Source organism: Girardinichthys multiradiatus, chromosome 19 (genome assembly GCF_021462225.1).
Source record: "Girardinichthys multiradiatus isolate DD_20200921_A chromosome 19, DD_fGirMul_XY1, whole genome shotgun sequence".
NCBI classification, from domain to species: Eukaryota; Metazoa; Chordata; class Actinopteri; order Cyprinodontiformes; family Goodeidae; genus Girardinichthys; species Girardinichthys multiradiatus.
Window position 1 is genome coordinate 6780825 of NC_061811.1, and position 11477 is coordinate 6792301.

The 11477-nt window shown below is 38.5% G+C and overlaps 1 protein-coding gene and 1 long non-coding RNA gene across 2 annotated transcripts; one reads left to right on the top strand and one right to left on the bottom strand.

Annotated features, from left to right (window-relative positions):
- Window positions 1-7910: 7910 nt before the first annotated feature.
- Window positions 7911-9654, bottom strand: id3 (inhibitor of DNA binding 3). Its single transcript, XM_047344672.1, has 3 exons — window positions 9331-9654; window positions 8952-9026; window positions 7911-8615 (listed from the first exon to the last, which is right to left on the bottom strand). The coding sequence occupies exons 1-2, from the start codon at window positions 9625-9627 to the stop codon at window positions 8973-8975; spliced, it is 351 nt and encodes a 116-aa protein (XP_047200628.1). The 5' UTR covers window positions 9628-9654; the 3' UTR covers window positions 7911-8615; window positions 8952-8972.
- Window positions 9655-9788: 134 nt separating this feature from the next.
- LOC124855117 lies at window positions 9789-10925 on the top strand. The gene is made up of 2 exons (XR_007035013.1): window positions 9789-9926; window positions 10521-10925. It is a non-coding gene; the product is annotated as an uncharacterized LOC124855117 (long non-coding RNA).
- The last annotated feature ends 552 nt before the right edge of the window (window positions 10926-11477 follow it).

Below are 11477 nucleotides of genomic sequence, written 5' to 3' on the forward strand. Positions count from 1 at the left end.
TGTAATATGTTGAGTTATCATTTTTTATATGATCGTTTGTCATTACTTTGATGGAAAAAAGAGATAGAAAGTGTTTTGTTAACATATTTATAATTTGAAAGTGCACAAACACCAAAATATTTAAATTTCATTTTCTTCACGTCCATATACATATTCTTTCTATCATTAACTTAGAAGAAGCTTAAATATCTTAAATGTCATAGAAAATTTGTTTAATTCTTTACATCCTATTTCACATTTCCATGTAATGAAAGTGCCTTGTGGGTGTAGCTACAAGGAGATGCAGTGGGCAGTCTGTAAATGATAATTCAGTCAGCTGAACTCTTGCTTATTGGTTCACAAAAGATATTGAAAGAAAACACCCCAGCCCCCATTCATAGCGACCAAACCCAAGCCGTATGACCTGACCCCCACTGGCCAAGACAAAGTAGACTTGCTACCATAGCAAAAGTATTGTCATGACTTGATCAAGATTGAATTTCAGAAAAATATATATATTTAAAAGTTTTCAAAAGTCATTCAAAATGTATTTTGATTTTTTGACTTTAAATGTTTAAAGCTCTGGGTTCCAGGGGAGTATCTGACAGGATTTGAAGCATATTACTGGATTAGATATGTCCTAATTGACAGTGAAAAAATGACAATTAGAACAGTAAAACAAAAGTTGGAAACTGTTTAAATTATTAAGGATCTTAATTCATCTCCACCCTCTGTTCCTTCCTCTTTCTTAATGCCAACTGCAAAAAGTTCCCGTGTTGTGCAATCCACATTCAAGTGATTTCATATTTCGTTTTTACTCAGATTACATAAACTGCCATGTTCCACCAAATTAGTGTTGTTAAATGAAACCTGGGCTTGGGTGGCTTAGATTAAACCTAAATTAAACTTTAAACCAATGAGAATGGGAATGTTAGAACACTTTAAACGGCATAACCACAACATTTGGTTGTTATGCTTTGCTTTGAGCATCCGGGCCAGGGGTCTCAAACATCAATCGTTGAGAGCCAGTGTCATGCAACTGCCGAATGTGTCACTGCTTCCACAAACTGCAATCAAATCATAAGACCATTAGTAGGGCTCTGTAAAACTTGATTGCATAGTGAGGAGGTTGTCCAGTCATTTTATTCAGGTGTGTTGGATCAGGGACAAATCTAAAAGTTCAAGGGCGCTGACCCTCAAGGACTGGAGTTTCAGACCCCTGTCTAAACGTTGAGTTTAGTTTTTGCAAGATTTTTATTTAGTTGTGTCTTGGATGTGTGCTCTGCATCACTCAATAACTTTCTTTAAGTAGTTTTTCCTTAATTTCCAACTTTAACCTGCAACCAAACTGGGAAGCCACACAGACATCCAAAAGATTTTTGTCCAAACCGGCAGCCTGTGAGTCAAAATGACCTTCCATACAAACAACAGTTGTTTTCTGCTGAGGTTTCCCCTCAGCCCAGATGAGAGATGCAGGTGTGTAATTCTCATAAGCTGAAAAACAGTTTTTTTTTTTTTTTGGGTGATAGAACACCTCAATTTCAGACCACAGCAAAACACTCAGTTTTTTCTTAAGTGGTGGTTCTGGTGCTGAACGTTGACGGACCCAGGTGGTTCACAGATTTTGAATTATTGATCAATCTTTCTCTCCTTTCTCAAATTGAAATTAGACAAAGAATGAGACTGAAACATTAGTAAGGATGAAATTAATCATTAAAAAAATTATCTACCTGATTAATTGCCTCGGTATAAAACTTTGAGTTGGATTGTTCCACAGCTAATTGTTGGTGAACAGACCTTAGTGTGATGAATGGCAAAATCAATTCTCAGTTGTGTTTATTACCAGTTGATTTTACTTATAATCAGTAATGGTGGTTTTAATTTTGATCATTACTAAAGGTTAATCCTGACAAACACAGAAATGCCCTTGCTTTTTTGTGTGGTAGAAATTGCTCAGTTTATGGGAAAATAATTCCTTTTTCTCAGTTATTTTTTAGAGATTATGAGACACACTGATTTAGTAACTTTAAAACAGTTTATTAAAAATGGCATCTTGGCCTGATTTGCATAATTTCAAACACAGTCATTTCTCACTTTCTCCATATCAAAAGCAAAATTAACTTTGAACTGCTTGAGGAACAGTTGGTTTACTTGCCCTTTCCTGCAGGAAATTATCGTATGCTTCAGAGCAATGATCTTATCTTTCAGTACGGCTCATTTTGCTGCATTCTTGTCCAACACCCCCATCTTGTGCTGTAAACTCTTAACACAGGTTTTTACTGAGTGCTTCAAAAACACAGTATCCTTGTACAAAACCCTGTTTTCTGTCTCATTTCACTAAATGAACTGTAGCCAAGGATTGTGTCAGTTTTGCGTCAGGGGACGTGCTTTTCTTTTGTTGTTTAAAGTTTGTCATGATCATATTTTTCTGCAGTATAAAAATTATTCAGCATGTTTTTGCACATATATAATTTATTGAATATACTTATTTAACCATTTTGCTGGGATATACCTATTTTATTTACTAATAGTATCTAGAAGTATTGTACTATAAATGAATAATACAATACTTCTAGATATGGTTGCATGCTGAACTTATCATGAGCTAATTTGATCCATCCCTTACTAATCTAAGTCAGTGGGAGTGAAAACATGGTGCTTTTCAGTGCCATTGGTCGGAAGTTGCCTTGCTGTTCAGGCTAACCAGTTTGGTGTTACTGTGCACTGCATGGCAGGAACCATGAAACAATTAAATAGTGAAATAATCAAATGTAACTTTAACACATTTTAATTTAGGAATTATTTAAGCTTTTAATGTTATGTTCTTCGCTCTGTGTTAGGAAAACGGTAAACACTGATTTCCATGTCATAGCAATAAAGAAATATTTGATCTGCCCCAATGCCTGAATGTTTGCTTGTGGCACACAGATCAATCAATAAATCAATTACAGATACTCCTGACCTCAACTCATTTAGTGTTTAAAGCATAGCAGTCCACAGAGACAGTTCTTCCATTCTCAGAGCAAAGAGTTGCCAAAAGATGAACTTTCTGACATGAATTTGATTAAATGCTAAATGACCCAAAAACCACCGTGACCCCCCTGAGACAGGGGTGAAATATTATTGCTTGGATTTGTTTTCTGCTAATGGTGCAAGGTGACTATAAAACATTGACGGGCCAATAGATGGGACAATTATATCATCTTTGACAAGAAAAAATTTGCTTTAGCCAGAAAAGTAAAGATGGATTACGACTGAGTCTTTTGGCAATGATACACCACTGAGGCAATTAAGGAGTCCCCAAAGAAAAATCCCATTTAGGTCATAAAGGGCCTTTTTTCAATCCCTAATCCAAAACAAAATCTGTGGAGGAAGCTGAGGATCAGTGTATACCTTTATGTCATGTTTTTTCCTTTTTCTGGATGTTTGGTTGAAATTTTGTCTCTTCAACTTAAAATAAAACCATAAAATTTAACATGGTTGCTTTCTTTGTATTAAAACAGCAGAGGATCACTTGCTTATTTTCTCTATGGGAAAATACGCAAGTTCACCTATTAAAACACTGGGTGCACTTCATTCTTAAAGAGCTTTGCTTTGCTTTCATCAGTGGATTTTTGCACAGAAAATGAAACGCTTTTTGATTTTGTTGTTTTTGATAATTTTTCTGGTTTATTTTTATTAGCAGTACCACTGAAGTCTGATTAACTATGTTACTGATTTATAGGCTAAAATTATAACTGCAGACTTAATGTTCATTGTTTTACACGCTTATAGTTTTATGAATCTGTGCAGATTTGTCTTTGGAGTTCTCCTTAAATATCCAGATTTTTTTTATTATAAAACATTAAATGTTTGGAGCACCAAAGGGAGGGATCTTTGAGCATTCCATCATCCCTCTGGATCATCCAGACTCCTAGGTTCCCTGGTGCTCTCTTCTCTTCTGTTCACCCCACAGGATTTTTAACTGGTTTTAGGTCTGGGACTGAGATGAACATGGAAGAAGGATGATTTTGTGTTTTACAAAAAATATATTTTTATTTTGCCTTTTTATACATTTGAATTTAAAATGACTTCACTGAGAGCAAAGTCAATTTTCTTGTTTGTGAGCAAAAACTTGGCAAATAAAGCTGATTCTGGGAAACAGGTCCACAGCATCACAGATCCTCCACCGTGATTAGCAGTGGTTATGAGGTGCTTTTTCACATATTCATCCATCGTTTTATACCACACCCACCTACATTAGAAACACTTAATCTTAGACTCATCTGACCAGTTAAAGTCTCAGTGGAGATAAGCAAAATCCATAAATTTAAGACAGAAAAGCTGAGATTTTCCTGCCATGCCTCCCAAATAGCATAACCATTCTTATGGAGACCCCAAGATACCACCTTTTGCCCCAATTTTCAGCAAAGCAGTGAGCTCAGGAGATTTCTGAACATCATCGACTCATTTAATCCACTGGCTAACAAAAAGTATTTATATCTCAATGAAACATTACTTAGCAATTAGAAGTTTATAGAAACTCAGATCAACTTAAAAAGTGATTTAAACATTTTAAAATGCTTTGGTTACATTTATTTTAAAGAGATTTTCCGTGAAAATAACAACTTTGTCACCAGTAAATGTGTTTTTTAATGTGAGATTTTTAATCCCACCAAGAAAAAAAATAGAAGATTTTTTTATTTTATTTTCCGTTTGCGTAGATGGTCCTACTATGTCCAAGTGTCATGATGTGTGGATTAGTTGAAGGACCATAGTGCAAACTGGAATGTGGAAGCAACATAGTCAGTTAAAAATTTAATAATAACAAAAAGGCAAAACCTACAGCACAGCACTAGGAAAATCAGGACATGGAGCACTGAAGGAGAAGCAGGCAGTACAATGGGAAAGTAACAAGTTAGGTAACACAATGGAAGGATCCAGTGTGGGACAAGCTGAGCTAAAGAGCTTTTTTACTGAGGGACAAGTGGAGAATGACAAAGGATGCTGGTATGTATTCAGAGGATGATGTAGAGCTGCTAAGGAAGAATGAAGGCCAGAAAGCTGTGGGAGGGAGACTAATTAAACTGACTGGAGCTGAACATACACACAAAAAGCTATCAACCTGGGGAGAAGTTTAACTGGGAACTAATAGGAATAATTCTAAATATACAAAGAACAGACCAGAAGAATAAACTAGAAAGCCAAACACAAAGGGGTTAAATAATAAGGCAACATCTTTTTAACACAAATAAACACTGACAATAGCAAGAACTAAAGAACATACATAAGCAGCATGGAAATGGTGAGAACAGAGACAAAAGAAAAACCAAACATCTGTGGATTGTATGTACCCAAACCTTTATACAGGTCCTTCTCAAAATATTAGCATATTGTGATAAAGTTCATTATTTTCCATAATGTCATGATGAAAATTTAACATTCATATATTTTAGATTCATTGCACACTAACTGAAATATTTCAGGTCTTTTATTGTCTTAATACGGAGGATTTTGGCATACAGCTCATGAAAACCCAAAATTCCTATCTCACAAAATTAGCATATCATTAAAAGGGTCTCTAAACGAGCTATGAACCTAATCATCTGAATCAACGAGTTAACTCTAAACACCTGCAAAAGATTCCTGAGGCCTTTAAAACTCCCAGCCTGGTTCATCACTCAAAACCCCAATCATGGGTAAGACTGCCGACCTGACTGCTGTCCAGAAGGCCACTATTGACACCCTCAAGCAAGAGGGTAAGACACAGAAAGACATTTCTGAACGAATAGGCTGTTCCCAGAGTGCTGTATCAAGGCACCTCAGTGGGAAGTCTGTGGGAAGGAAAAAGTGTGGCAGAAAACGCTGCACAACGAGAAGAGGTGACCGGACCCTGAGGAAGATTGTGGAGAAGGGCCGATTCCAGACCTTGGGGGACCTGCGGAAGCAGTGGACTGAGTCTGGAGTAGAAACATCCAGAGCCACCGTGCACAGGCGTGTGCAGGAAATGGGCTACAGGTGTCACATTCCCCAGGTCAAGCCACATTTGAACCAGAAACAGCGGCAGAAGCGCCTGACCTGGGCTACAGAGAAGCAGCACTGGACTGTTGATCAGTGGTTCAAAGTACTTTTTTCAGATGAAAGCAAATTCTGCATGTCATTCGGAAATCAAGGTGCCAGAGTCTGGAGAAAGACTGGGGAGAAGGAAATGCCAAAATGCCAGAAGTCCAGTGTCAAGTACCCACAGTCAGTGATGGTCTGGGGTGCCGTGTCAGCTGCTGGTGTTGGTCCACTGTGTTTTATCAAGGGCAGGGTCAATGCAGCTAGCTATCAGGAGATTTTGAAGCACTTCATGCTTCCATCTGCTGAAAAGCTTTATGGAGATAAAGATTTCATTTTTCAGCACAACTTGGCACCTGCTCACAGTACCAAAACCACTGGTAAATGGTTTACTGACCATGGTATCACTGTGCTCAATTGGCCTGCCAACTCTCCTGACCTGAACCCCATAGAGAATCTGTGGAATATTGTGAAGAGAACGTTGAGAGACTCAAGACCCAACACTCTGGATGAGCTAAAGGCCGCTATCGAAGCATCCTGGGCCTCCATAAGACCTCAGCAGTGCCACAGGCTGATTGCCTCCATGCCACGCCGCATTGAAGCAGTCATTTCTGCAAAAGGATTCCCGACCAAGTATTGAATGCATAACTGTACATGATTATTTGAAGGTTGACGTTTTTTGTATTAAAAACACTTTTCTTTTATTGGTCGGATGAAATATGTTAATTTTGTGAGATAGGAATTTTGGGTTTTCATGAGCTGTATGCCACAATCATCCGTATTAAGACAATAAAAGACCTGAAATATTTCAGTTAGTGTGCAATGAATCTAAAATATATGAATGTTAAATTTTCATCATGACATTATGGAAAATAATGAACTTTATCACAATATGCTAATATTTTGAGAAGGACCTGTATTTGTGTATGAAAAACTTCAGTCTGTAGGTCACCAAAAAAAAAAAAAAAAATTTAAATCAGTGTTAAAAAAGTCGCATTTATTTCAGAAAAAACTCAAAATTCTGTTCTTCATTTAATAACTACATCTGTCAGCGTCTTTCGAATTTGCCCCAATGTTTAAAAACAGGTTGAAACAATTATAACTTAACAGAAATATTAACAAGATTATAAAAAATTGAATAAAAAAGCTCTTCGTTTATTCAGCAGGAGTATTACTGGCTTGATAAATAGTTTAGACGGTAACTCCTAATAACCACTAGATGGAGCTGCAACCTTGTTAACAGCAAGTAGACTGAAGGTACGAAGTAGGTCGTCACGTTCATGTTTTCATTGAAAAAAATTATTTTTTGTCTTTTTTTATAGATTCGTAAGAGCATTAATCTGCTCTTCAGTGTAATTATCCAGAGGTTGCACGAAGATTAGTGCGTCAACTTTTCAAATTTAGATAAATCTCTAATGTGGATTGTGCTGTTCAGCTTTTGAGATATCAAAGGTAAATCTCCTGTGAATTGATAATAAATGAGACCACAAGCACAACAATAAAGTATAATTTTCTAAGTCTTGAAAAAAAATATTCTCATGCTTTTTTTCATGGGTGATACCTCTGTTTTACACCCTGCAAGGTCTCATGAAGGGAGCACATATTTGAATGAGCAATTCTTTGCCGTACAGCCGGGTCAGCTGACTTGTCTTCTTCACCATGTAAGAAGTTGCTTACGATGGCCGTTACTCCTTCATTGGAAAAATAAAAAGCACTCACAGGAAACTCCCTTGGTGTGATTTCCAGCCCCGCAACCTCAAGATTCATCTGAACACATCCTGTTGTATCAGCATTTCATTGTCATCCAAAGCCCAGAAGTCACATCAACGTCACTGGAATCTTCTGAAAAGGCAGCTCATTCATTCTTTCATGCTAAACATCACACAAGCCAATCTGCTTCACATCAGCTTTTATTTCATAACATAGATACAAATTAAACTTTAAAATAAAGAGTTTATGAAACTCACAGCATGTTGTCTGCAGAAATAAGACAATCCCTACAAACAATTACAATAAACTCTATTATAGAGTTTAGAATATATCAGCTTAAAGTCCCATTAAAAAACATCCAAAATGACACACATCTTACAAACCCACAGCAGATATGTACACATGCTTTAACAGACAATCTGTTTGGAGGGGTGTGGGGGTTTCTTAATTGAGGTGAAGACTTGGTGCAGATCATTTCTGATGGGAATTGGCGGCTGGAATGCATTAAAGTTTGAACAAAAAAGAAAATAAAGGGTTAAATAGTTCACTTCTCCCAAAAGGAACTGCATTTTTGAAAGGAAGACGTTCACATCGGTTGCTTTCAGTTTCCAATTCCTCTGCTTTGGTGTGTTGATTTTGTCTGTCCAGTAGCCAAAGAATGAGTCTCTGTTTTCTTGTTCAGGCACTACTGCTGTTGATCCCCACTCATCCCAGAAACAGTTCAATGTTGTCTTTTTTCCTCTTTCTTTAAACCCTACGCCTCCTCTTCTGTCTTTTCTTTCTTTTCCAAATACCTATCCCACCCCCCTTTCCATTTTCTTTCTTTTTTTTTTTACCCCTCTTGTCCTGTTGCCCGGAGTGAAGTGGAGACATGTGTTTCTCTGCACCTGCATGGAGAGAAAGGAAGAAAAGTGAAGTCAGATCTCTGCCTCCCACCCTTTCTCCCTCCCTCCCTGCAGAGGGGAGCAGACAGACTGGCGCCTAGCATGGAACTTTCATTAACCCCAGGCAGATAGCAATGAATCCGCTACACATTCACTGGATTGACTAATTTGCTGCACATTGAATGCACTTTTAATACACGGTGTGATCTGAATTTATTTCCTTAGCATTAAAAACACAAATTATGATGTCATATGAGAAATTGTTTTAGAAACACAAGTTTCTTTTGTCTTACTAAAAGCAGGGAGTTGTAAGGAAAGTAGCTTTGGGTAAATGCGTACCAATAACGTTCCATCCGCATCCTAATGGCACAATCGTTCTTCTTCTTTGGAGAAATTGTGAGTAATGTCCGCAGCCTGAATGAGAAGCAGAAAGAAACAGAGTTTTCAGGCTGGCAGCATATGACAATGTGATATAAGAGTATCTTACATGTCAGATTAGAGAAGAGGTGCTATTACCAGAGATCAATATCTGCCTTTGCACCACAAAAGGTTTAAAATACAAGCAGAGAAAAGCGCCATGCTGTATAGATTTGTGAAATTCACAGAACCAATATATACATTTCAGTCAAGATCCAGACTGAGATATTTCCACGTGCGTTTTGTTGAGATGTTGAATGAGAAGCATGAGCCCAACTTGCAGCCCTCCATCTCGTCTCACCTTTATGGATAAAACCATCTCCGGCGCAGACGCGTCTTCCGCCTCCAACGCGATCTGTAGGTCAAAGATGTAGTCGATGACGTGTTGCAGGATCTCCACTTGGCTCACTGACTTGTTCTGCGGGATGCACACCAGCTCCTTCAGCTTGGAGTAGCAGTCGTTCATGTCGCACAGCGCGCTTACAGACTCGTCCACGCACGGGTGTTTATTCCGACCGATGGTGAGGCTCTGCTCCGAGATGCAGCACACGGCCTTGTAACAGCTCCTCACCGAGCGGACGGGACTGATGGCCTTCATGCTGGGAAGATAAAGCGATGAGAAACGCCTGGTTGCCTCACTGAGTTTGGGTATTTCCGTCCGATTTCGTGTTCTGATCAGCTACAGAGATGTGACAGCGGAGTACTGTTGGGTTTTTATACACCGCGGACGCCTATCGACTGTCTTCTTTTCGCATCGCGTTGTGATTGGCTGGCGTACAAAACAAACCGGCGCTCATTGGTTGAGAGCACCTACTGGGGTGGAAGACAAACAATGAGGAAATTTGGATGAGATGCCTGAAGGGTTTTGTCACTCAGTTTGTTAGCTATCTTCTTCAGGTGCTTTCTTTATTTAATATAGATGAAATTACAAAGTAAATAACAGGATCCTATGCTTCTGACTCATTTTAACAAATGTTATCCTTCCTGAAGATTCACTGCATAGATAGATAGATAGATAGATAGATAGATAGATAGATAGATAGATAGATAGATAGATAGATAGATAGATAGATAGATAGACAGATAGATAGATAGATAGATAGATTTAATTACAAATGCATATAAACATTCAAAAGGTTTTAAGAGTTTTTCAGACTAAATGCTCCAAAAACTGTTCTAATATAGGTAAACGTTCAGTGAAAAACAGCTTGTTTCAACACAAATCAAGTGATGTAACTACAAGAAATCAGTTGAGTCACTTTCCTGTTGGGGTCTTGCATTATAAGCCTCTTCTGCATTATTGTTGCTTTTCCATATAATATTACGATTTTTTAAATGATAAAACATGACCTTATCTGAGTTTAACTGTCATAAGTGTTGCTTTGGAGCAGATTTATATGTTGCTCCCTTTCAGTTGACACCGAAGCACGTCCCGTTCTGCTCCTATTTGGGTCTTATTTTCGTCTTTTCTCACAATCCTGTTTTGTGAAGGAATGCAGGCCTGAGCCAGCTGTGTGTCCTATCCCGGCCCAGCTGTGTTGATCTAACGCGCCAGTCCCAGACTTGCTGGCGCCAGCCTCCCGACGTCATCCATTCACCCCGACGCGCACTCCCCTCTCTGGCAGACGGCCCGCCCTCCCCGAAGAATCATCGGAGCGAAGAGGCTCAGAGGCGCTCGGAGATCTGATTGGCTGAGAGGCACTGCCAGTCACGGATGGAACCTCCGCTCCACAGTCCTCTTTGGATCTGCAGTTATATCCAGCTGAATTAGTTGGGAAAACTTTGATATAAGAGGCTATGAGATGGCAGTAAACACCCCTCTGCTCTGGAAGCTAAACAAATAAAACAAGTAACTTTATACTGAGACGTTCCTAAATAAAGTACAATACACTTCTTGTTCTTCTTATTAATTTTAATAATACCTGCCACAGCGATCACGCACTATGAAACATTCGTCAGAATATTTTCTAGTTATACCAGTAATAATAATAATTATAATATGTTCTCAATAAACTATACAAAAACATTGTAAAAAAAAAAAAAACATTATTACGCTATATAAGCCGCTAATACCGCAGGCCCTGGTCAAGGATCATTAACATCTTACCTTCAGACGCTTATATGTGCGTAAATACCAACGGTTGGAGATATCTCTCCAATTACGCAGAGGTTAAACAGATGTTTGAGCCAAAACTGCCTTCCTCCTGACCCGCTGCCTCCATCCCCCCGCTCCTCCTCCTCACAACCACTGACCCTGCGTGACAAGTCACTCAACGACCTCACTTCAGAGCAAACCGTAGTATTGAACCGTGAGACAAGACTTCGATCTGGGCGCTGTGTTAAAGTGGCATTATGTAAGTGGTCCCTGTTATGCAAACAAAACTTTGACCTTAAATAGCTTTCTAAAATATGTCAAGAGGGTGGAAAATATCGCTTCAGATTTCCCAG

What these genes read in the sequence shown, in the direction of transcription:
- id3 (XM_047344672.1), bottom strand. Translation starts at nt 9,627, where the DNA reads ATGAAGGCCATCAGTCCCGTCCGCTCGGTGAGGAGCTGTTACAAGGCC. An exon ending in AGATGGTTTTATCCATAAAG is followed by an intron (nt 9,027 to 9,330) that starts GTGAGACGAGAT and finishes CTTCTCATTCAG; the next exon opens with GCTGCGGACATTACTCACAA.